At 40.9% G+C, this 27087-nt stretch overlaps 1 protein-coding gene across 1 annotated transcript; it reads right to left on the reverse strand.

Annotated features, from left to right (window-relative positions):
• Window positions 1-529: 529 nt before the first annotated feature.
• FXN (frataxin) lies at window positions 530-26212 on the reverse strand. Its single transcript, XM_037851236.1, has 5 exons — window positions 26019-26212; window positions 17516-17613; window positions 9533-9653; window positions 2986-3083; window positions 530-995 (listed from the first exon to the last, which is right to left on the reverse strand). The coding sequence occupies exons 1-5, from the start codon at window positions 26184-26186 to the stop codon at window positions 845-847; spliced, it is 636 nt and encodes a 211-aa protein (XP_037707164.1). The 5' UTR covers window positions 26187-26212; the 3' UTR covers window positions 530-844.
• Window positions 26213-27087: the final 875 nt, after the last annotated feature.

A 27087-nucleotide genomic window follows, 5' to 3' on the forward strand; every position in this document is an offset into this window, starting at 1 on the left:
AAGTCTAGGACCAGGTTTTTTTTCACTAAAATGAACATCTCTTTCATTTATGTGGCTCTGTGACCTGCCCTCGTTTATTACATATCACTCAGCTTATGGAGATGGCATTTTGTTTCCTTCTTGTCTTTGGGAGGCAGATAGTCTGGGAGACTTTTTGCATTCTTCGATCCTAGTATTTCAGCAGCTAATCCTACATTGACCCTTAAATTAAAACACAAAACATCTCTGTGTGTACATATATAATTTATATATGGGAAAAGCAGCACCCTGTCTCCCAGGGTCACCCCGGCAGCCACACCCTGGTGGTCACTGAGCATGAGCAGGAGATGGACTCCGGTTTGAGAATTCCTAAGTTGCCTTTGACATGTCTACACTAACGAGCTCAGAAGTGTGTATGGTTTCAAGAGGTGTGGGGACACTTATGGCTACCCTTTAATGAGTCTCACTTTGGGAAAGAGAGTGGGGATGTCCAGCTGCTCTTCATGTAATTTTGCAGTAAGAATAAAGAATGAGGCCAGTTCACTCTTCCTTCCAGAATTTTTCCTTCTTAATATTTTACTTTGTTAGAGGGTAATTATGTTAACATATGGGTATGTCCTCATGACAAAAGGGAGATCATATGAAGGAGGAAATCAGACAATAAATAGAAAAAAACACTTTAGGAATTAAAAGTCAGAACTTGGCAGTGGGGTGGGAGGCGGCTCATTCTTTGCACAGAGCCCTTACACACCATGCAAATGTCCTCAAAAGCAGGAATGGAAAAGAAAAGACACTCACGCAGCTGTAGAACAAAGCTGGGGTCTTGGCTTTATAGCTTTTAATGTCCTTAAAAATGGGCTGGGCATCAAGTGTCTTTTCCAGAATAGGCCAAGGAAGATAAGTCCAATTTGGTTTTCAAAGCTGCAGTCAGCTCTGCAGTCAGCAGCTCATGGAGGGAAACGCCGTCGTGGGAGTACACCCAGTTTTTTCCAGTCCAATCATAGCGCTTGGGCCCACTGGAAGACAGAACAAATACACAGTAGGTCCTTAGAGGAGTTGTATACTGATTCTACAAAAGCTGCCACTAAGAAATCGACTGGAGTCTGGCTTCATATAAAAAGGACCAATAACCTGGATCAAATCCAGAGGCATTCCCTTGGCTCCCTTTACTTGGGCGCCTCTGCAGCTGGGATGCCAGGCAGAGCCTGGGTAACCCTCAGCCCCTCCACACTGCCACGGAGGCTCCAGGCACAGGCATGGATGTCCAGGTGTCCGCCCAGCCTTCTACTTCATCCCATCCTAGAACCTCCTCAGAGTGGGCGAGGTGGCTGGGAAAGGCCACTGCTGCCACAGGACTGGAACAGTTGTCAACAGAAACAAAACAAAACCTGGAAATGCAGCTTTGTACAAGATATTTTAGATTTTTTTTTGTGAAAAATGGAGGGGAAAATTTTTTTTCCGTCTTTTTGGGGGAACGTAATTTCTGTGGCAGTAAATGGCTGCTCAGCAGTTTCCTTCTAAATTCCCATCATTACTACTGATTAAAAAATACAGTACAAGTTGGGTTTTCCTGGAATTTGTCATTACTATATGGCATATTAGGGTGGGCCCTAGTCCAATATGACTATTGGTGTCCTTGTAAGGAGAGGAAATTTGGAGACCAAGAAGGCAGGCCACTGCATGAAGGTGCAACACCAGGGGTTGCCGGCAAGCCACTGCCTGAACCCACAGACTTCAGAGGAAGTGTGGCCTTGCCAACACCTTGATTTTGGACCTTGGTCACCAGAACTGTGAGACAATAAATTTCTGTTGTTTAAGCCAATTAGTTTGTGATGCTTTGTTATGGCAGCCCCGGGAAACTAAGACAGTAGGAATGCTTGGGCCTCAGGGCCAAGCAACTAGTAGGATGACTACTTGAGGCCAAAGAGACAAACTAACTGGCCCACACAGGGTGAAACCCTCCCAGCTCAAGGAAGTAAATTATGTGGGTCTAAAAAGTATTACCATCTGTGAATTAGGGCCTTGTTAGAAATGACTGAATGATTTCTAGTGTTGTTTTTGTTAAACTACAACATACCATGTAGATGAGGTTGGGGTAAAGAAAGCAAAACCTTCTATTTATTAACAAAGAGTTACACATCACAGTATAATATTAACTGCCTAAAATGATGACAATATTAGGGCAGTGCAAAGGTTATAATTTTTTTTTTTTAAATGCAAACACCATTAGGGTTTCAAAGAATTCCAGACTGGTCAGATTTGGGCCTTTTCCAAATCACAGTAAGTAAGTGCTCTTTGGCAGTGCTTATGACAACCCAGGGAGTTTGGTCTGAGGGCTTTTTCTGGGCACCACTCCTCTTCCAGTTTCTTACAAGCACTTCAACAGCAGCCAGACGGTGAGGGACTGTCTCTCCCTGCATGTTCTCAGGCCGTGAGATGTGACACAGGCCAGGTCTCCAATACAATCTTTTATTCCTCTGGGTTGAAAACACAACAATGGAAAAGCGAGGAGGGGTGAAGGGCCCTGGAATAGCAGCTTAAAATCCTTCCCCACCTCCATAGCAGAAATGGAATTCAACTAACCTTCAGCTGAGATGCTCAAAACAACTCAAGAGGTCAAACTAACTTGTTTTGAAGACAAAGTGCAACTTGTTCAGATGTTGAAGTTATACAACGTCAAAAGTGGCTTTTTTCTTTTTTTTCATTAAAAAAAGGCAGGGAAATGATTTAATAGAAAAAAACTATCTCAGCCAGTTTGAAAAGTTATAAATGTTCCACTTTGGTCCCGTTAACATCCTGATGTCTGCTTACAGTAGTCAAATTATCAGTAGAGAGAAATTACATAACCAGAGTAACCTTTCCTAATGAGAATGAGAAATGCTATAAAGTATCAGGGAAAGTTCATTTACAAGGTATTCAACACATGCAGGTGACACTTCTTAAATGGTCCACAATGTTCCATTTCAAATGAATTTAATCATTATAGATTTTGATTTTTCAACATACCTGGATGGAGAAGATAACCAGATTTGCTTGTTTGGGGTTTGCTTATTGATCACATAGGTTCCCAGATCTCCACCCAGTTTAATTGTTAAAACACCACTCTAGTGGATCCAGTGGATAAAAGCATGAAGAAAATAAAACAAGATGAAGTTATCACTGTGATAAATGCTTCATATTTTATTATATCTCAACACTTTTCATTTATGCAAAAACATAATATATCCCATAAAGAAATGTCTTTAATTTATTCTTTAGAAATAGGAGGTCTTACAGAAAGAGTATTATTCTCAGAATCAGAATATTATTAATTATAATAATATTCATATCTCATCATGCTTTCCCTCATTCTTTATGATTTTGGCATCCCCTTGGGAGATGAGGAAATAGAAGCTCGGAGTGTTAAATGTCTGTCTGAGGTCTCAGGGCTGGCAAATGGAAGGATACACCTGCTGGCTTCGTGCCCTTTACTACTCACCAGAACATACTGGAGAATGGTAAAAATGCAGACACTGACTTTGCACGTACGAAACCGCCATGTCAGCCCATTTAAGCATGAAACATTGGATGAGACAAGTCCATTAGGGGAAAAAGAAGGAGAAAAGGAAGGAAGGCATCAAACCACTCGCTTTGCTTGTCTTAGAAGAGCAATAGTTTGAGCTGTGTTGGTAGAAGGCAGAAACTCCAGCCCAGAGGGTTTTTTACTTCCAGGCTTTTCCCATGCATCCCACAAACTTCTCAAAAGCTTCTCTCCACTTTACTTTTCATTACAGAAGTCATGAATTTCTCAAAAGACTGGTTGGTTCATCTTAGCTCATTTAAATTTGAAAACACTCTTTCATCAAAGGAGCCCTTTACTCACAAGGCCTTGTGGTCTCTTTAGAATGTGCAGGGTATCAAAAGAGACAGCTACGGAGCTAAGTTCCCTTTATTCGAACTGGTGAGCAGGAGGGAGCCTCTTGGGCTCCTCCATGCTTGTACAACTTGCAGGGAAACACAGGGGCCTTCTCTGTGCATTCTCACAGCCCCTATCCAATCAAGGGGCTTGAATGATCCTTATAATACATTTTTGCAAACATGAAGACCTATTTAAACGTTGGAGGGCAGTGACAATAATGGACACTATTGGGTTATTTTTAAAATAACATCTTTTCTGCTTAAAAAAGAAATGTACAGAAATTATAGAGACATTGGAAATGCAGTTAGTATAAAGTAAATGAAAACATCAACAGAAACAATACAATTTACTGAGTATCTTCTGTGTGCCAGGCACTGTGTCTGACACTGTTTAAATTGTTTCCAATCTGAAAGTAAAACTGGAGGGGAGTATCATGAGGAAAACAGAGATTCTTAATAATAGGCAGAGCTGATCTTAAACCCAGCTCTGAGTCCAAAGACACTGCTCTTTCCATAACACAAGGCATTCCCTCAATCCCATTAACCATGATATAAGCTGTTCACTCTCAGGTAGCAGATGATAGTTTTCAAATGCATTTTTAAAAAGGGCTAGGATCATAATGTATTGAATTTTTTTTTTTTCTGAAACCCAACTTTATATATTTCACTTATTTTTAATTTTTAAAAAAATTGTACAATTTCAGTAGTTTTTAGTATAATTGCAAAGTTTACAACTGCCACCATTATCTGATGCCAGGATGCTTTCATTATCCCCCAAAAAAACCTGTACCCATTAGTAGTCACACCCCATTTGACCCCCTCCCATTCATACAGTTTTATGACTTATTTTTCCATGAGATACCAGGCTCAAGGAAATCAACACAGAATTGTTTCTAACATGACCTATTTATAGCCCTTGGGTTCCCATTGTGTGTCTTGGGAAGCACATGATACAGCAGAATAGATTCATCTAAAGATGCAGGTTTTAAGTCCATTCTCATCAGTCACATAAACAGTGCCTGTTTCCTCAAGACAATGAGTGTCCTGCCTTCTTCAGATTCGGGGTGCAACAACGGAGGGGCTAATGCACGCTCAAGCGTTCCCCACCAGCTGCCAATTACCATCACATCTTCGAACAGGAGATCAAATCCGGAGGCAGGTACAACCCCTGAAAGCCAAAATCGACCCTTTCCAATCTGAAGTCTTCCGAGCAACTCCAGGGAACAGGCCACTCTTTCACAAAGGGCAAATTAATAAAAGAACCGTGAGTTCTTTTTAGAGCCCCATGTCTCAAGCTCTTTCCTCCACCTGGCATCTTCTCCATCCTGACGCCCCTTATCTGGATCCCATCTCTGCCACCTTCCTATTTACCTCACTGCATTTGAGCTGCTGCTTGTTTGCTTGTGGACCTCCCCTCACTCCCTCAACTCTATTTTAACATCTTGACAGGGAGATTTGTGTCTTCATTTAAGTTTCTTCACTGTCTAGCACCCCATTCTTTCAACAAAACAATGGATGGTTATAAAAATACATTTGGGGATGAATGAAGTAGAGGACAGATTAAGAATGCCTGACAACCAGGCTGTGGTAACATCCGCCAAAGCTACCGGCAGGGTTACACAGGCAGAAGATCTCAACATTCAACTCCCCCACCAGCTTTCGGCTGTTCACTATGAGAAATTAGATTTTTCCCATGGAGCTTGAGAATGTTTCCAAAGGGAAGTGGCAAAAGGAAGGAAACTGTCTTACTGGTTCACCAGGAGTTCTTAATGCTTTGTGAACTGTCTGCAAGTTAACCAACATGAAGAGGGCTTTTCACTCATTATTTTGGTTCCTTAAGGGGCAATCTAAGTCTATTTTGGGAGTGTGGGGAGACTGCATGCAGGGGATAGCCATAATATGTAGCAGCTGTTGAGATCCGGCACTAACCAATCACGATAGAGACCGGCCACAGCTGGAGAGAATTATCTATGCCCACCAGGCAATATTGGCCCTAGACATGTAGGAAGAAAAACAGCAATGTTTGTTGTCACTGGGTCATTTATAAAAATAGGTACACATGAGAGGGCATGCCTAATCAGGGGATTTCACATATATGACTGCCTATACCTCAAAATAAATACCAACTTCTCTTAAGGAATAATAATAATGAATCTGAAGCACTTTTTGCCCACATTGTTTCTTTTAATCCTAATATAAACTTGGAGAAGTAAAGGTAAATGTCACCCATTTCATAGCTGGGAAACCCGATGCTCACAGATGTTAGATACTTCACTTAAGGACTCTTGGAAAGAAAACATAAATCCTGAATGCTAAGCCGGGTCTTTTCTCTCCATATACAATAAAACACTGCTTCTGATTCAGGGGTCCTTAAGCAGGGGCCAAGAGACGGTCCTTGGAGACCTGCAAACAGCCCCTGTGCCAAAGCTGAAATGGTACTCATTGGTGTGTATGAAAGTTTTTCTTGGGAGAGAATCCAGAGTCATCATCAGATTCTTATGGGGGTGTTGGTCCAAAAAAAAAAAGATTAGGAAATCTCTGCTCTAAGGCAGTATATGGAACAACTCAGCAAAGGAAGTGCATCACAACAAGCAAATCCTCATTAAAACTTATGAGGCCAGGGCTCCATCCGAAAAAAAAAAGGAAGGTGACTTGGACATACATCTTCAAATAACACAGTGATTCTAACAGTCTCTGGGCAGATTTTGCTGGGTCAAATGCAGCAGACTGCTGGTTGGCTAGCGATGGGGAGGTACTTTCTGCTCTAGCAGGACAAGCCCCTCTAATGGACAGTGCCAGGGAAGGGTGAGGCCCAGTCCACACTGATATCCACCATTACCTGCTCCACTTGACTGATGACACAACAGCCAAGAAGCTGCTCAAATCTCCCACTCGATAAGGAGAAAACAGAGGAGCAAATATGCTTTGGGGTGTGTTTGAGTTGTTGCTTTTCATTTTTTCATAAGTTGGTAAACATCTATCTACATGTAGATGTAGGTAAAACATCAGTGAAAGTTTTTCCTGGAACAGTATGTGGGGCCCATTCATTTTGTAGTGAACCAACATTTAAGTCCCTACTTGAACATAGTTAGCACTGGGGATACCAAGAATGGATAGTGTCCCTGCCACCGAGGAGCTCAGTCTAGCCAGGGCAGCTGATGTGTAAATAGGCAATTACAACACAGGGGATCAGCTCTCCACAGAGTCATCCTCAGATTGTTGGTCGAGGAAGGAAGAGAGGTTTCTGCTCTGAGCACTAGGAGGGTTTCACAGAGGAGGTAACTTCTAGCTGGATCCTGAGGGCAGGGAGAGACCACCCTTGAACAAAGCTCAAGAAAGAGAGTTATACATCTTCTTGACCAAAAGGGGGATGTGAAAGGAAATGAAATAAGCTTCAGTGGCAGAGAGATTCCAAAACGAGCCGAGAGATCACTCTGGTGGGCACTCTTACGCACACTTTAGACAACCTTTTTTAGGTTCTAAAGAATTGGGGTAGCTGGTGGTGGATACCTGAAACTATTAAACTACAACCCAGAACCCATGAATCTCGAAGACAGTTGTATAAAAATGTAGCTTATGAGGGGTGACAGTGGGATTGGGAATGCCATAAGGACCAAACTCCACTTTGTCTAGTTTATGGATGGATGTGTAGAAAAGTAGGGGAAGCAAACAAACAGACAAAGGTACCTAGTGTTCTTTTTTACTTCAATTGCTCTTTTTCACTCTAATTATTATTCTTGTTATTTTTGTGTGTGTGCTAATGAAGGTGTCAGGGATTGATTTAGGTGATGAATGTACAACTATGTAACGGTACTGTAAACAATCGAAAGTACAATTTGTTTTGTATGACTGCATGGTATGTGAATATATCTCAATAAAATGATGATAAAAAAAAAAAAAAGAAAGAGAGTTATAGCCTATGCTATTATCTATAAAATACTTATTTTACATGTGAAAGACATGTTATCATCTCAAGGACTTTAATCAGGAGTTCACACCAAGTGGGTAGCATTTCAAAGGACATAATCAGAAGTCCAAACTACAGAGGCAACTACTTTATGCCTTAGCTTTCTAAATCTACATTAGAGGATTTGCTAATTAACAAATGATTTATTAGAAATAATTTTTCCCTGTTGAGTAGAGTGGTAGTCAAGGTATGTGAATCGGCTAGAAGGGACTTCTGGCCTTGCAGGAATGGGATACAGAATCTGGAAAACCCAGGAGCTTAATACTCTTAAAAAAGGCACCCTGGGGGTAGGATTCTGGTAAGGTCCTGAGGCAAGCCCCTGAACAGAAGGTTTATTGCTTGATTCAATGAGGTAAACTGAATCCAGCTGCTGCAACACTGACACATTTGCTTCTAATGAAACACTGATGCAACATTCTTGGGTAAAGCCAGTCTTCATTAATCCTAGTAGAACAGTTTGCTTGACTGCTTTTGTGGCTTGCTAATAAATGTGTGCAGTGTGGCAGAATTCAGCCTGAGACTTGCTTTTTCAGTAACTGAGCCCCTGGAGGGGAGGCTGCAGGAGAGGAGAACTGCAACCTCCCTACTTCTAATCATTACACAATGGTCAAACTGGCAAGGTCAGTTTGTAACCATACCCTAAGAAGGTCTCCTCTAGGGGTGTTGGCATACAGGCTTTTAAAGCTTTGCCCTGACACTGCTCCATTTTCTGCCCTGGACAGCAATCGCTTAATCCATGCGGAAGGCATTCAATCCTTTCCTGCCCTGTTACCCCTATTTTTACTGCCAAGAACCTCATTGTTCTTAAAACTGGTCTTGACACCTGTCCCAAGGCTTTAATTGATGCAGTCCCTTCTCCACCAGCACTCCCACAGCAATAGCCAATGCTATTTATATCATTTTAGCCTGAAAGCTGGTTGTCATAAATAATTCCATGATTTAATCCAAAATGCACACTTCACGACATTTCTTGGTATTAATTAATTGCTGTCAAGAGGATTAACCTCTGCAGGGGATTTTTTCCCACTGGCAAAAAAGAGCTGCTTTAAGGCAGAAGCAATAATTCAAAGCCCCAAGGTGGTCGCTTGCTCAAGTCTACCACCTGGTGGCCAGTCTATAAAGACCAGCATTCTCTTGCCTTGCAGGAGCTGCGGCTAAAGTGCATCTAGCCCAGGAGGTTCTTACCCCATCTCTACATTAGAATCATGTGGGGAGCTTTAAAAGCCACATTGCCCCACCACATGCCTGACCAATTAAATTAAAACCTCTGTGCGTGGGACCCAGAAGCACATGTGGGCTTTTCAAAAATATGCTTGTCGGGAAACACCCCAACCTACCACATCAGAGCCCATGTCTGTGTCCGAGTAATCTGAATTCCTCCCGGGCAATTATCTCACCAGTGCTCAACAACCAACAGTTGTGTTCAGTGTTCTCCATACCTGCCTGATGAGAGGCCTCTTGTCAGACAGATACTCAGGTCCTGCCCAGATTTGCTTTTATAGGTATCAGGTAGAACCTGAGAATCTATATTTTAAATCACAAACAAGGCTCAAAGAGGCTGAGTGACTTGCCTAAGGTTACAACCTCATGCTGCTTGATGCTTAACACTGCTGGAGAGACATTCTTTATTTTAGTGAGTTAACATTCTTATAGGGGAAACAGAAAAAATTTTAAATAGCCAAGACTTACCCCAAATGAGACATCATAATCCTCAAATGTGTAAGATTTATCTGCAAGGTCTTCAAAAAACTCTGCTAAGGAATCCAGAGTTTCCTCTGCCAGTCTTTCATAGGTGGTCTCATCTAGAGAGCTGCAGGGGAAAAGCAAAAACAACACAATTACCAAACCACCCCATTTTATTAATATCAATTGTACACATTTTTAAAATTTAAATTTTAAAAATTAATGGAAAATGTTTAATATGTAGTTAAAATTCAAATAGTTTGAAAGGGTTTACAGAGAGAAATAAGCTCTTCTTCCCAAACAGATAATCTCCATGCCCAGAGACATGTATCCTTCTAGAATTTTATATCTTTTCAATATACAAATGAAGCACATTGTATTTTTCATTTAATATGTTGGAAATTGTTCCATATTAGCATATATGGATTTTCATAGCATTTTATTTTATTTTGTTATTTATTTAACCAGGTCCTGTCGGCTGGGCATTGAGGTTGTCTGCACTGCTTTTGCTACTAAATTTTATGTTGGGCAAACCATAAAGTGAGAGAAAATATTTGCATTATGTGTATCTGATAAAGGATGATATCCAGAAAATATAACAAACACCTACAAATCAATAAGAAAAAGAAAACCCAATTGAAAATGGGCAAAATACTTGAACATATTAAACAAAAGAAGATATCCAAATGACCAATACACATATGAAAAGGTGCTCAACTTTGTTAATCATCAGGAAAATGCAAATTAAAATGACAATGAGATACTAGCAGAATGGCTAGAATGAAAGAGACAGATACTATCAAGAGTTGGCCAGGAAATAGGCAACCAGAGCTCTGAGATACTGCTGACAGGGAAGTAAATTGGACAGTCACACTGGGAAACTGCTGGGCCATATCTATTAAAGTTGAACACATTCATGTGCTATGACCCAGCCATTCCACTCTTGGAACAGAAATGCACACACCTGTTCATCAAAAGAAATGCATTAGAATGTTCACAGCAGCACTATCCAAGAGCTCCAAACTGGAAACTGCCTAAGTGCTCCAGCACAAATGCCTTATTCTTCCAAATTGTGGTATATGCATACAATGGTACACTATAAAGCAAAACACAACTATAAAGCTCACAAATGTAATGTGATTGAAAACACACAAACACTTATACTTAATGATTCAGTTAATATAATACAAAAACAGGCAAAACTAATACATGCTATTGGAAATCAGGATGGTAGGGGCTTGGGGGCAGGGAAGAATTAGTGACTACAGTTTACACAAGGCGAGCTTTGGGGGGCTGGTTATTTTTTAATCTTAAATTTTGAAATAATTCCAACCTTACAGGACAGTTGCAAGGATAATACAAACCCTACACAGACAACTCCAACATAGCCAATCCCCAGATCCACCAATTTTAATATTTTTCCACCTTTGCTGTTTTGTTTTGTTTCTTTTCTTTCTCTTTCTTTCTCTCTCCCTCCTCTCGTTACCCACCTACTGACCTATTTTCTGAACATTTGAGAGCAGACTGACACCTACTCCTTGAACACATAATACTTCCAAGTGCATTTCCTATGAACAAGGATATTCACCTGAGTGATCATCTTAGGTGCAATTATCAAGTCCAGGAAATTTAACATTGATAAAAAGCTTGCATTCTATACTCCATTTTTTTTAAGTTCCAATAAAGTCTTTTTGAACTTTTCTTGTAACTAGTATCATTAATTGCATTTAATTGTCATTACCTGTTTTGTTTCTTTTTTTTTTTAATTGTGGAAACATACATACGACATAAATCTTTCCATTCCAAACCTCCCAGGCATACTGTTCAGCAAGATTAATCACATTGACAATGTTCAGGATACTCACCACAATCCATTACTAGAACTCTCCTTTTACCACAAACAGAAACCCTACACTCATTTTGCATTAAATCCCCATTGCCCCTGCCCGTCCTGTTACCAGGGGTGACTTTCTGGTTCTATAAATTTGCATATTCTGTTATTTTCTTTGTGTTTACCATGAGAATTAAACTTTTCCTGAATTTATAACAATCTCGTTTTGCTTTGGTACCAATTTAACTTCAGTAGTACACACATACCAAGGTATCCCCCACTTTTATGTGGTTCTTGTCACAAATTACATAGTGAGCCCCAAACCATTGATTTATCATTACATTTTGTGTATTTGCTTTTTAGATCCTGTAGGAAGTAAAAGGTAGAGTAACAAATCAGAAATACAATAGTACTGGTATTATAGTTACCCTTGTCATTATCTTTACCAGAGATCTTATTTCTTCCTGTAGTTTTAGTCAATTGTTAGCTTGAAGCCATCGAACATTAAGAAAAAAGTGGCTTTTTTCTTGATTCAGTGCTCATCCTATTAGTGCAATCCTTTAACTGTTTCCTGGAACTTTGAAAAAGATGTTTCTGCTCATTCTTACTGGTTGTTCAATGCTTTGGCAGGGGGTTGGAGCCCTGAAGCTTCTCACTTTGCCATCTTGATCAGGGCAGACCTAGGCTGGTAACATTTTTTCTTGAGCTGGGTGCTGCCTACATGAATATGTTCAGTTTTTGAAAATTTATCAAGCTGTACACTGATTATTTGGATATATTTCTGTACATATACCGTTTTTCAACTAAAAAATTGCTATAAATTCATAGAAATAGAAAGAAGATTAGTAGTTGCCAGGAGTTGGGGGAGAATGAGGAGTGAATGCTAATAGTTTTGGATTTCTTTTTGGGGTGGTAACAAATGTTCTGGAATTAGATAGTGGTGATGGTTATAAAATCTCATGAATATGCAAGTCAATGTATTGTACACTTTAAGGTGGAGAATTTTATGGTATGTGAATAAAAATTCAATGTTAAAAACTGCTATACTAAACATCCTTGTATGAGCTTTTATGGCCCTGTGAGAATCAATCTGTAGAAGATGTGTAATTTTCAACTTTGATATCTGAGTTTTCAAGAGGTCTAAAGTTAAGACATCAACAGGTGCTAGATAACTAACACAAGACAAAAAAAAAAGTGCTCTGATTCCCTCCCCTTGTGTCAGCCCACACTCACACCAAAAATACAACATGTGGAAGCCTGAGGACTGATCAAGAGATCGACCAGAGGTTGTTCTTTGAAGAGAGTCAGTGACCTGGTAGGGTGTGTGAAGCACTTGAGCCAATTGAGGAGGAGCTGGAGAGAATCTGGAGAGGCTGGAGTGTGTCTTGAGGAGTTCAAGGAACGCAAGGGCTTATACCTGTCTCAGGTATAAAGTATAAAGTTAAGAGATTAGCAGGTGCCACTGGACAGCAGAGTTGGGCCATGGCAGAAGAGGGCTGTCCTTCTCTGCATGGCGGGATAACGCTGTGTTTCCCAGAGGCCCGAGTAGACCCCATCGGAGGGAGCTGGACTTGGGGCATCCTGAAAGGCCCCCACCTAAACTAAGAGGTCTGCATGGAGGGGTGAGGGCAGAGCACCAGAGAGAGCCTGTGGGGAGGACTGCCAGAAGCAGGGGATGAAGGCAGAGGAGGTGTTCTCTGAGTGTAAGTCAGCCTGTTGAGATCCCATAGAGAGGGTGGGGGTCTAAAGACCCAACAAAAGTGGCCACTGGAAGAGGAATTAAGATCGGGACTTCAGAGACAGAGATGACTTTAATACCAGTGAGCTGAGGCTCTGCCCACAACTGCCAATCCCCTCCCCTTCCCCAGCCAAACCCCCAAAAGGCAAAAATAGCAGCTAGAAATGGGGGGGTGGGGTGGGGTGGGGGGAAACAGTAGGAGTTTCATAGGGAGGAAAAAAACAACAAAAACACACAACATGCCTAGTTCTGGGGTGGGGACAGAAGCTGTAAATTGTGTGATATCATAATGGACCGACTGCTTTTAATTTCTGAAAGTGAACAAAAAGGTAAGGGATTTCATCCAACTGCAGGAATGACTGATTCTATTGTTAGCAGTGGTGAGAAAACAAACAAACAAGCAAACAATTTTATAATTTCAGCTTTTGAAAGTCCAGCTCATTCAACATAAGTTACATATGATTGTGAAGACCTGAAAAAAATTGACTAACTATACACCACAGTTCATTCCCCCCTTTTGGGACACAGGATTAGCTTCTAAAACTTTTCACCAGTGAAAGTAAGTGAGCTTAGCAAGGTAGGATATAAGATCGATATACAAAAATCAATTGAATTTCTGTATACTAGCAAAAAACAATTAGAAATTAAAACTAGAAAATCAATACCATTTACAATAGCATCAAAAATGTGAAATACTCAGGGATAATCTGACAAAAGATATGCAAGACCTGAATACTGAAAACTAGAAAACACTGTTGAGAGAAGTTAAAGACCTTAATAGGTAGAGAGATATACCTTGTTCATAGGATGTAAGATAACTGTTAAAATGTCACCTCTTCCCAAATTGATCTACAGATTCAACTCAATCCAATCAAAATCCCAGCAGGATTTTTTATAGAAATTGACAAGTTGATTCTAAATTGATACGGAAAAGCAAACAACTAGAATCGAACAGAGTTCAGAAACAGAACCACAGATATATGGACAAAGGTGAAAAAGTAATTTAGTGGAGAAAGCATACTATTTTCAACAAATGGTTCTGGAACAATTAGATACATGTACAACAAAAAAAAGAACTTCTATCCTTACCTCATACCATGTACAAATGTTAACTCAAAATGGATCATAGACTTAAATACAAAACTTAAACCTATAAAACTTCTAGAAGAAAACATAGGACAAAAACCTATGTGACCTGGGTCAGATGAAGATTTCTTAGTTATGACAGAAAAAGCATAATCCATAAAAGAAGAAACTGATAAATAGAACTTCATCAAAATGAAAAACTGTTTTCTGAAGTATATTTCAGAAAATAAAAAGACAAGCCACATGCTGAGAGAAAATACTTGCAAAGCATATACTGATAAAGGATACTTGTATCCAGAATATATAAGGAACTCTCAAAACTCAACAATAATAAAACAAACTACTCAATAAAAATATGGGCAAGGATTTGAATGGATACACTACTAAAGATATACTGATGGCAAATGAGCATATGGAAAGATGCTCATCCTAATTACTCATAAGAGAAATGCAAATTAAAACCACATGAGCTACTACTTCACACCTATTAGAATGACTAAAATTTAAAAGATTGCCATACAATGTGTCGGTGAGGATGTGAAGGAACTAGAATCCTCATACATTTCTGGTGGGAACATAAAATGGTACAATCACTTTGGAAAAACAATTTGGCAGTTGCTTAAAAAGTTGAAACTATATATACCTACTATATGATCCAGTCATTCCACTCCTAAATATTTATCCAAAAGAAAAAAAAGGAAATGTCCATATAAAGATTTGTAAACAAATGTTCATAGGTGCTGTGCACTGGAAACAACTTGAAATGTCCATCAATAGGTGAATGGATAATGGAATACTCCTCCATAATAAAAAGGAAGGACCTACTGATACATACTACAACATGCATGAATCTCAAAATAATTCTGATAAGTAAAAGAAGCCAAACAAAACAGAATCCATACTGTAATATTCCATTTGTATAAAATTCTAGAAAATGCAAACCAATTTATAGTAACAGAAAGCAGAGTAGTGGGGTTTAGGTTGGGGGCAGGGGACAGGAGGAGTGGGAGGGAGGGAGGAGGATGGATTTGTTCAGTGTGTTATGTGTCACTCATACTCAATTAAAAACAAAACCTTTTATCTGCATGAGGATCTTGTTAACATAAAGACTGTGATTCAGCAGGCCTGCGATTCTGCATTTCTAGTAAGTTCCTAAGTGATGCTGATGCTGCTGGTCTGGGGATCCCACTTGGAGCAGCCTGCCTTGCAGAAGACCTGGCCAGCAACTGAGGGCTTGCCATGGAATATGAGTGGAAGCGATATAAGCACTTCCAAGCCGAAGTGTGTCCCCTCCAGGTCCTCTACCAGCCATAATTGTGCAGAAGACAAGGTCCTACAACAGCTCTGATTGGAGGAGAGCTGCCTGTGACATAAGTGAGAAATAAATTTCCTTCAACTATTACCTGCTGAGTCTATTTGTTTCAGTACTTAGCCTAAACTAACTAATACAGAAATTACTGGAAGTAGGTGCCCTGAAGCAAAAACCTAAAATATATAGCATGCAGCACTTAGAGACTGTGTGGCAGGGGTTGATGGACAAAGACCAGGGAGCCAGGAAGCTAGTGCGGCTCACCAGGCCTGTTAGCCATAGCAAAGCTCTCCATAAATCTGGGGCTGTGATGACTTGGAAGGCAGATGGTGTGCCTACTGAAGCCTGTAGCTCCGGGGATGGGGAGAGAGTTCCTATGTATGTGCAACTACTGGCTGCTTTTAGCAGGTACTACAAGACAATGATGAGCCAGGAGTATATAGAATGTTGGCAAGTATATAGAATGAAATAGAGTTTTGAGATTAAAGGCTGCACAAAGATAAAAAAGTCAAAGGGAGGATATAAGGCTTTGAAAAACAAAGGCTTCCCATTAAGCAAATAAAAGGGACCCAATTCTGTAGGAAAAATCAGGTTAAGGGTGTTCTGGTCCCCAATCTTATTGTTTCCTATGACTTCAAGTTACCTGCCCTCAGGTGAGAGAGCTGGGCATGGGGGCAAGGGTAAAAGGAAATAAAGGCAGCATGAGGCTCCTACCCAGGAAAGAATTTTAGATGTAGTAAACTGGCACATGGGACTGACTGGGAATAAATAGATAAGAAACTTTATAGGGATTTAAGAAACACACTACCAAAGAAATATGAACCCAGCTTAAAACAGCCTAGTGGAGCCTGAAACAGTCATTAGAATCCCAAACTGTTGTAAGCAGGAAACTGAGGAAGCTGTGAAAGCTGTATGCTTATAAGGAGGGTGCACTTCCCACTGCCTGCCTTCCCTCCCATGGCCAAGGAGGAACCTTCCAGAGAGCAGAACCAGGGCTTCATGCAGAAACATCCTCCTCTGCTAGGGTAGCAGGCTTCCCAGTGCTGCTCAGCAGGATTCCATTGCTGCCTTGGCCCATTTCTGAACGGGACTTATTGTAGCAGTTATTCTGTCCTCCTCCTTTGTTGTGTGTTGTGTGTGTGTGTGTGTGTGTGTGTGTGTGTGTGTGTGTGTGTGTGTGAGATAAGCCATTCCTGGACTTGAAGAGAAGACTATATGTCACCTGGAAGTCTTGGACTTTAAGGTGGATGCAGAGACTATATGGGCCTTTGGTTGACTCCCTTGAGGCAGGGGGTGAATGCATCTGTGTGTAGAAGGAGAGCATACACAGATATCAGTTGGCAGTAGACAGTAGCAGTGCCTGACAGCTTTCCACTAGAATTCATTGCCCACTTTTCCCAGAGCACACACTGGACTACATTTCCCAGCTTCCCTTGCAGTTCATGGTGGTCATGTGACCAAATTCTTCCCACTGGAATGGGATGGGACAGGTGCCACTTCCAGGCCTTTAAAAGACAAGGTGGGTCTTCCTGCCCCTCTGCTGCATGCATCCTGGACAGGGTGACCTGACCTCAACACAGGCAACCTGCCCTTGACAGGTAATGGCTGAGCTGGAAGGAGAATGGTTCTTGAAGGTGGAAATAAACCACTATTGGTTTGAGCCATTACGTTTTTGATTCTATTTGTTACAGAAGTTTATCCTTCTCTAACTACTAGTATACCTAAGAGAATAATAACAGAACTCTGAAGTCCAACAATAGGGGATGAGTTAAATAAATTACAGTATATTTGTATAATTTAATACTATATCATTAAAAATAACGTGATTGATAGTGAGATGACATGATGTTTACAAGTGCTGCTGCTAAGGGAGAAACAGGTTCCATAAAGAAAAAAGGAAAAAAAAACCCACCATATTTTAAGTGTGTTTATGTGTGCATGTTTGTTTATTCAGGCGGAGTGAGAGAGAGAGAGAGAGAGAGAGGAGGGAAGAAGAGATCTCTGATATGGAAGGTAGTATCTTACCCTGGATCACCCAAAGTTCCTGTTTTCCTCAAATTCATCAAATGGGCACTCTGCTTTTTGGTATTCAGAATCTGGTTGAGGCAGCGGAAGTTCAAGCTCTAGAAGCCAAAGTTAAGAAGAACATGACTATTTTTCAGTATATTACAATCCCTTAATGCACCGTTTAAATATCACTAGTTCTACCTTGGAGAGTAAACATGTTAAAGCTTTTCAGGAGTAAAAACAGTTTTTATTTTGAAATGTAACATATGCAGAAAAGTGATAAATTTCAAAATACAGTTTAACAAGTAGTTGCAGAGTAAATTTCAAAATATAGTTTGGGTTACAGTTAAACAATTTCAGGTATTTCCTTCTGGCAGTTCTAATACACTAGATACTAAAAAGGAATATCTATATAATGATTCAGTAGCCATAATCATTTGTTAAATCCTAACTTCTCAGTTGCAGTTCCTCCAGGCCATTTGATCATCCTCTGTATTTTTAGGAATATCTTTTTCCTGTTTTCACGTATTACCTCGTGTTCTCCTGGTCTCTCGGCTGGTGCTGTCCAATATAGTAGCCATAAACCACATGGAGCTATTTAAGTGTAAATTTATTAAAACAAAATAAAACAAAAAATTCAGTTCCTCGGTCATTCTCGCCAGGTTTAAAGTGCTCCTCAGCACAGGAAGTTCTGCTCTTGAACCACTGGCAAGCTCAGAAAAGAGAAGGCAAGAGGGACTGGGCTGAGGGGTGGGTAGACAAGGAGAAACGAGGGTAGAGAGCACAGACAGTGCATTTAAAAAAGGTTGACTCTGAAAGAGAAGTGAGGGAGTGGCCATAACATCCATAATTACAGCCCCTGCCCATCAGAGAGCTCATTCTGCTCAGCCCAGCTCTGTTTTTATGTAAATTGACTCATTCAGTCTTCACAAGAGCCCACTAAGGGAATTACTATTATTATCTGTGTTTTAGAGAGGAGGAAACTGAGGCTCTGAGAGGCTAAGTAACTTGCCCAAAGTCATACAGACACCAAGCGGTGGAGCTGGGATTTGAATCCAAGCTGTCTGGCTCCAAGGGAAAGAGTTATACACCTGGAAATCAGAACAGTGTTCAGAAAATTGAGGGAAAAGGATGTTTGAGAATAAGTATTGGGCTTAATTCAGGGAGTTTTCCCTTCCCTCCAGGATCCTGGCCCCTGAAGCCCTAGCTGTTTTAGTCTCTCTGATACCTCCATACAGATGTTTTTCTGTTGTTTGGTTTTGTTTTTGCTTTTTAATTTTATATAGCTTTGATGGTTGTTCTTGGGGGGAGGTTTGGTCTAATGCAAGCTATTCATTCATGGGTTGAAGCAGAAGTCTTTATTCAGTTGTTTCTGATAACATAAAGGAACCATTGGTGAATATTTGTTTCTTACCTCCTTCCTGTCATCCTAGCACTCCCTGGGCAAAATGATTAATCTTTTGGAACCTTGGTTTCCTCATCTGAAGGCAGGGTATCACAGTACCCTCCTTGTAGACTGGTTATAAGGAGAAAACAAGAGAACATGAATGCCCCAATATATGGCCTGAGGGTGTTCAGTCAATTTGTTTTGAAACATGTCAACAGATGCATGGAAACACAGAAGATCAAAGAGGCAAAATTCAGCCCTTGCCCAAGGGAGAAGCTGCTCTGCTCCACTCTAGGGAGGGAGGCAGGAGGAGGTTTTGGTGGTGAGGTGGGCATTACGACTGCACCCCTGAAGCCACCCAGCAGCTGCCCCTCCGATTCTGGACTAAATATATCTGTGGGAGGTTTGGCTAGCTTGAATTCCTGGGCTTCCACTGATCCATTTTCTTGGCACAGGGCTAGGCTTGGGAGATGCATTTGAGGAAATACTAGATAGTTCCTAGGCCTAAAGTCTCAGGCTCAGGCCCTAGAACCAGATGACCCAATTAACAACCACCCATGGTGAGGTCTAGCCTGAGTGGCCAGCTGTCATCCTGAAGTGTCCCCTCATTGCCCTGGGCCCTGACATACTACAACATTTGAAGTGTGAATCAGTTCTCATCAACTGTTAGGCGAGGGAGGACTGGTACAACCACTTTTAGGATCAAGTGAGTTGAATATTTGCTGACCCTTCACCCAGCAATTCCATTCTGAGGAACTGCTGTCCATGTAGAAGAATGCTCACAGCAGCAATATCCTAACAGCAGGAAACTGGAAATCAACCCGATGTCACCAAGAGGAGACTGGCTAAAGTGTGAAATATTCACCCAATGGGATGCTATCCAGCAGTGAAAATGAGTGAACTGCATGAATCAGTGTCAATGAATTTCAAAAACAATGCTGAACAAAAGGAGTAAGACAGACAAGAATAAATACAGCATTTATATAAACAATATATGTAAACAACACATGGCTCAGGGAGACCTACACATGTGGCGAAACCCTAAGAAAAGCAAGGAGATGAATCAGAATTCAGGATAGCAAATTCTGCTGAGAGAACAGGGCTGTAATGGGGAGAGCACCAGTGTCTTCTGAGGAACAAGCAATAGTTTACTTAGCTGGTTGGTGGGAACATGGGTGCTTGTTTTATTAATCTTTAAACACAATACAGATTTTTTTTTACATCTTTTTTAGGTGCAAACCTCCTTCACAATAAAAATGAATTTAAAGTCAATTAGAGGATAGCCGGGTTGTCAGGCCTAAGGCCAAAGGTCATGAGGTCACAGATGATGGTCATGCCTTTCTAGGAAATTTGAGTGGCTGCAGCAAGAGCTTATGAAGATATCTAGTTATCTCCTCCTTGGAGCTGCCCTGGAGTTAAAGTGAGTTGCACAAAGACACAGCTCAGTGACACACACCCTCATCAGGATCAGAGGTTCCCAAGGGAACCGCGAAGTGTCTTCCTCACAGCACCTCAGTCATAAGGGTGGGGTGTGGGGTGTGAGGAACTACGGAGCTGCACTCTCAAAGGGCATTTCTGTGCATTCTAGATTCTGATGAGCAGGGTTAGAGTTGAGAAAACAGCAATGCTTCACTGGAGAGCTGTTCAACGCAGTAGCATCTAGCCTTAAGTAGCTATTGAGCATTTGAAATGTGGCTACAACAACAGAGTAAATGGATTTTACATTTTATTTAAATTTAATTAATTAAAATCCCAAAATGATATTCAAGAAAATTATTGCAAACTTTTAAGTATGTTTGGAACAACTTGGCTATGTGAATATTTTTTAAAATGTAAACTTTATAAAATCTAAATATAGATTGAGAATTTCCAATGAAAATTTAAGATCTTAATTGAGATGTGCTGGAATTTTGTATTCTGGAGAATTAGTGTGCCAGTTTGAATGTATTATATCCCCCAAAATGCCATGTTCTTTGATGCAATATTGTGGAGGCAGATGTATTTAGTGTTGATCAGATTGGAATCCTTTGATTAAGTGTTTCCATGGAGATGTGACTCAATCAACTGTGAGTGAAATGTCTGACTGGATAATTTCCATGGAGGTGTTACCCTGCCCATTCAGGGTGGGCGTTAACTGGATCACTGGAGTACTTTAAAAAGAGCCACACAGGCCCAGACGCTTGCTACAGCCAAGAGGGACACTTTGAAGAATGCACAGGAGCTGAGAGAGTAGCTGCAGCTTACAGAGACATTTTGAAGATGGCCGTTGGAAGCTGATGCAGACATTTTCAAGAACGCCATTTTGAAATGCAACCTGGGAGCAAGCAGATGCCAGCCACGTGCCTTCCCAGCAAACAGAGGTTTTCCGGACTCCATTGGTCATCCTCCAGTGAAGCATTAGCAAACTGGAACAATTAGTATGAATTCTCATTATTAATTTGTTTTTCATTTTTTTATTAGCGCAGTTGTAGATTTACAGAAAAAGCATGCAGACAGTACATTTCCCATATATGTTGGCCTCCTCACACACAGAGATTTCCTTATGACTAACATTTTGCATGAGTGTAGTACCTTTGGTACAATGATGAAATGATATTATTATAATTATACTATTAACTATAGTCTACAGTTTAAATTAAGGTTCACTCTTTGTGTTGCAGAGTTATGTGGCTTTAAAAATTTTTATTCTGGTAAAATATATACAACCTAAAATTCCCCATTTTAACCACTTTCAAATATACAATTCAATGGTGCTGCATACATATGTGATGTTGTGTTACTATTGCCACCAACCATTACCACAACTTTTCCAACTCACTAAAAACAGAAATTCTATACCAGTTAAGCATCAACTCTCTATTCCCCACCCACACCTTGGCCCCTGGTAACCTGTATTCCAGTTTCTGACTCTGTGAGTTTGCTTGTTCTAATTAATTTATATCAGTGAGATCATATGATATTTGCCCTTTTGTGTCTGGCTTATTTTCAACATGACGTCTTCAAGGTTCATCCATGTTGTAGCATCTATCAGAACTTCTTTCCTTTTAACAACTGAATATTTCACTGTTTGAATATACCACATTTTGTTTATCCATTCATTTGCTGACGGACATTTGGATTGCTTCCATCTTTTGGCAATTGTGAATAATGCTGCTAGGAACATCAATGTGCAAATAACTGTTCGAGTTCCTGATTTCAATTCTTTTGGGTATTTGGGAGATTGCCAGATCATATGATAGATAATTCCATACTTAACTTTCAGAGTAATTGCCAAACTATTTCCCATAATGGCTGCACCATTTTATATCCCCACCAATAATAAGTGAGTGTTCCTATTTCTCCATATCCTCTCCAACACTTCTAACTTTTGATTTTTAAAATATGAAATGGCATTTTGTGGCTTTCATTTGCATTTCCCTAATGGCACTGATGCTGAGCATCTTTTCATGTGCTTATTGACGATTTATATATCTTCTTTGGAGAAATGTTTATTCAAGTCTTCTGCCCATTTTTAAGTTGCGTTGTTTGCGTTTTTGGTGTTGAGCTGTAGAATTTCTTTATCTATTCTGGAAATTAATCCCTTATTGGATAGGTGGTTTCCAAATATTTTCTCCCATTCTGGAGGTTTTCTTTTTTATTTTCTTAATAAAGTCCTTTGATATGCAAAAGTTATTAATTTTGATGAAGTCCCATTTATCTATTTTTTCTTTTCTTGCTTGGGATTTGGGGGCAAAGTTTAAGAAACTATTGCCTAACACAAGGTCCTAAAGATGTCTCACTATGATTTCTTCTAGAAGTTTTAGTTTTGGTTCTTATATTTGATCCTTCTAGAGTTAATTTTTGTATATGATGTGAGGTGACAGTCCACCTTCATTCTTTTGCATATGGATAGCCACTTTTGCTAGCAACATTTGTTGAAGAGACTGTTCTTTTCCCACTGCATGAACTTGGCACCCTTGTCAAATACCAACTGGTTATAGATGTGAGGGTTTATTTCTGAACTCTCAATTCTATTCCATTGATCTGTATGTCTGTCCTTAGGCCAGCACCATACTGTTTTGATTGCCATGGCTTTGTAATAAGTTTTAAAACTGGGAATGTGTGAGTCCTCCAATTTTGTTGTATTTTTCAAGACGGCTTTGGCTATTTGGGGCCCCAACCCTTCCATCTGAATTTGATGATTGGCTTTTCCATTTCTGAGAATAAGTCTGCTGGCATTTTTATTGGAATTGTGTTGAATCTTACAAATTGCTTTAGGTAGAATTGACATCATAGCATTATTTTGTGTTCCAATTCATGAACACGGAATGTCACTCCATTTATTTAGGTCTTCTTTAATTTCTTTCGGCAATATTTTGTAGTTTTCTGTGTATGTGTCCTTTACATCCTTGATTAGATTTATTCCTAGATATTTGAATCTTTTAGTTGCTATTATAAACGGAATTTTTAAATTGATTTCCTCTTCAGATTATTCATTACTAGGGTAGAAACAGCACCGATTTCTGCATGTAGGATCTTGTACCCTGCCACATTGCAGAATTTGTTAATTAGTTCTGTAGCATTGTTGTGGATTTTTCAGGATTTTCTATATACAGAATCATGTCATCTGCAAACAGTGAAAGTTTTAATTCTTCCTTTCCAATTTTAATGCCTTTTATTTCTTTTTCTTGCCTAATTGCTTGGGTTAGAACTTCCAATACAATGTTGAATAACAGTGGTGTGGGGGTTTGAAGCTGTATGTAACCCAGAAAAACATGTTCTTAAATGTAATCCATTCCTGTGGGCATGAACCCACTGTAAGTAGGACCTTCTGATGAGGCTACTTCAGTTAAGGTATGACCCACCTTAATCAGGATGGGTCTTAATTTTATTACTAGAGTCCTTCATAAGAGAATGAAATTCAGACACACAGAGAGAGAAAGCCACAGAAGCAAGAAGCTGAAAACAAAGAAAACTGAAGAGAAGGGAGAGACCAGCAGATGCCACCACATGCCTTGCTCTGTGACAGAGGAGCCAAGGATTGGAAGCAGCTAGCCCCAGAACACTGGTCTTTGGGGAGAAAAATATCTCGGGAAGAAAGCATCGCCTTCATGAGTCCTTGATTTGGACCTTCTTTTAGCCTTCAAACAGTAAGCTAATAAATTCCCATTGTTTAAGTCAACCCATTCCATGGTATTTGCTTGAGCAGCCTAGAAAACTAAAACACTAGGTTATGTAAACATATTGTTAAATTTAATGTCACCTGTTTCTTTTTTACTTTTTTGATGTAGCTACCACAAAATTTAGAATTTGTATGCGACTTGCATAGTATTTCTGTTGGACAGCTGCTGGAAAAGTAGAAGCAGGGGGTAGAGAAAATAGGATGGGAGGAAGCCCCCAAAATGGACTCAGGTCCTGAAGACTAATCTTATGACCTTAGGGATCAACCTAATGACAGTCAAGATCTTAAAAAAAATTAAATAGGATGACAGTTGCCATGGTCATCCGCCCACCAAAGTACCTGAGGTGTGTAAGGGAACTGTGGAATAGATAGGTTAAACAAACACGATTAATTCCATCTAGAAAAGAGAGGCCCAATAGGTGATCTAAAATAGCCACCTCCCAATGACCCTAAATCCGATTTGTGTCCAGACCCTGCCTCCTGGGTGCCAGCCTCCAGACGGTGCTCTTCAGTTTACAGCCCTTAGTAGCCACTAGTTAACATTGAAAAAAACCACACGGCATCCTGTCACCCTCCTCAATTAAAAACTGATGGTAAATGACAAATAGGGTGGGATGGGGGGGATGGTTTGGGTGTTCTTTTTTTACTTTTATTTTTTTATTCTTAGGCTGATTCTTTCTGATACATTCTGAAAATCTTCAGAAATAGACTGGTGATGAAGGCATAACTATATGATCGTACTGTGAACAGTTGATTGTATACCATGGATGATTCTATGGTATATGAATATATTTCAATAAAACTGAATTAAAAAAAAAAAAAAACACAACAAAACTGCTGGCAACTCATGGTGCCCATACAGTCAGGGGTCCAATCCCAAACTATGGAAGGTGTGGGTGAGAGCCCCCACTGGAGGCGATAATTTTTTCAGAGGCGGGGAAATCAGATTTCTATGTCTAAACCTTTGAGTGTTGGCAACTAATCCCAAAGATTATTCCAAATTCTGGAGCTCCACATGCAATTTGGTGTGGACTTCATCTGCTTCTTTCATTATCACCCGCAATATATCCAATGCACCAGCCACTCAAAACTGATCCTGGTCCTCCTTCCCTGCCTTTGCCCCGGCAGTTCCCTCCCCCTGGAATAGCCTCCATTATCCCCTTGATAACTTCAAGATCCTGATTATAAATATCATGTCCTTCTATGAAGTCGTCTTCTACCCCACAGCCATTCTTCGGACTTTCTCCTTCCGTGTCAAGGAGTAACTGGTTAGACATTTCTTTGCATTCCCAAGAGAAGAAAAAGTCAAAACTTTACAAATGTTAATTCAATGTAATCCTCACACAAACTCTGATAAGCGGTGCTACCTTTCGTCTCCTCCTTACAGAAAAGATAATCTCGCTTCAGAGAGGTTTAGGTGGTCTTCCGAGGAGGGGTCAGAATGTGGAAGCAAGACCCCGCTATTTCTCAAATGCCTGAGCCCTGGTGCTGCAGCTGCTCACCACCGTGGCCCTGACCTTGTCATCTCGCTTGAGGAAACAGTGAAAATCATTCGTTCATAAAAGCCAACACTTGAAAACATCACATTAATGTACTATATATACTACACATTACTATTACTTAAACTTAAGTTTTCTCCGAGAAGATAGAAGTGACAGGCTTAGAGCCAGCCATGCGGTTTACAGTATCTATCATTTCATTAGAAGCTAAGTGAAAATGTAACAGAGAAATAGAAATTCCGGGAGCTTGCAATGACTGAAGCCACGCCCGCAGCCTGCGGGGGACTGGCGAGTTCCGCCGCCGAACGGCCTGGAGAAAGGGCGTCCGCAGCCCCCAGGCCCGCCTCCCCGGCGCCCCGCGCGTCCCCCGCCTCCCGCCGGAGCCTGGCGAGCAGGGCGAGCGTGCTCGGCGTACGCGGCGCCTCCCTCCGTCGGCGTGCGGCCCGCGGCGGCCGAGGCAGCGCGGATACTCACGTCTTGGCCAGGCGCCCAGTTCGCGGCGGTCCCGGTGCGCAGGTCCCGGCGGCCGCAGAGCAGGGTGTGTTCCGCCAGCGGCCGGGCCGTAGTACAGGCCTGTGCCGGGCCCTGGGGCGCCGCCCGGGGCAGAAAGCCGGCGGCTGCGCGGCGCCCGAGCGTCCACATGCTGCTCCGGGTCTGCGGCCCGCTCCGCCCACTCGTCCCCTGGACGCCGTGGCGACACCTGCTGGCCACGGGCCTCAGGCGCCCCCGCTCCTGCGCTCTCGTCTGCTCTGAGAGGTAAGAGCTCAGGAAGAACTTCCCAACATTGTACCGTCCGTACATTCAATAAAAATGAAGGGCCTGCTTTGTGCAAAGCTCGGAGCTTACCCCATGGGCAACATAGTGACTCCATAACTAAGGTCTCTGTCCTCGGGGAAACTTCAGTCACCCGTAGCTGCAGAAATTCTATACAGGAAGGCTATGGTAGCTGCAGTTATCCTGGAAATGGCATGGGGTGTAGACCCTGAAGCTGCTCAGCCGGGGTATATGTTACAGCAGTTAAGAGTGAGCAGTCAGGATCAGGGCTGCCTATATTAAGGACTCTGTCCACTTCCTGGCTGTGTGATCAATGGGCAAACTGCCTCATCTGTAAAATGGGGTTAATTAAAGTTTCTACTTCAAAGGATTGTTTTAAGGATGTCTTCATCCATGTAAATTTGTAAAGAAAGGGCCTGGTCCCTGTTAAATGCATAATAAATGTTAATTATTGTTTATACATATTTAAAGAAAATTTTACTTGAGGTTTCTGTTACAAAGAAATGTAAATTGTGAAACTTTTCTTCACATTTCATATATGCTTTAGAAAATGTCAATGATTCATACCAGAGAATATAATATTATTTTATGTTGGGGGAAGGGGTGGGCAGAGGAGATGGGAGTTTCTAAATGCTAAAGGAGGCTAAAGTTCTTCCAAAGCCACCTTGAAGCTTTGTGAAGAGCAATATTGGAGATAAGACACATGCATAAATAATTTGGACTCTAAATGATAAGTTTTTCAAAGTGCACTAACTAGTGTCAGCTGGGT

This window comes from Choloepus didactylus, chromosome 10 (assembly GCF_015220235.1).
Source record: "Choloepus didactylus isolate mChoDid1 chromosome 10, mChoDid1.pri, whole genome shotgun sequence".
In the NCBI taxonomy this organism is placed as follows: domain Eukaryota; kingdom Metazoa; phylum Chordata; class Mammalia; order Pilosa; family Megalonychidae; genus Choloepus; species Choloepus didactylus.

Coding starts and splice junctions, on each gene's coding strand:
- FXN (XM_037851236.1), bottom strand. CDS start 26,186: ATGTGGACGCTCGGGCGCCGCGCAGCCGCCGGCTTTCTGCCCCGGGCG. Junction 9,654..17,515: donor GGAACTTTGGGTGATCCAGG/GTAAGATACTAC, acceptor TTTCCCCTGCAG/CTCTCTAGATGAGACCACCT. Junction 3,084..9,532: donor ATTATGATGTCTCATTTGGG/GTAAGTCTTGGC, acceptor TGGATCCACTAG/AGTGGTGTTTTAACAATTAA.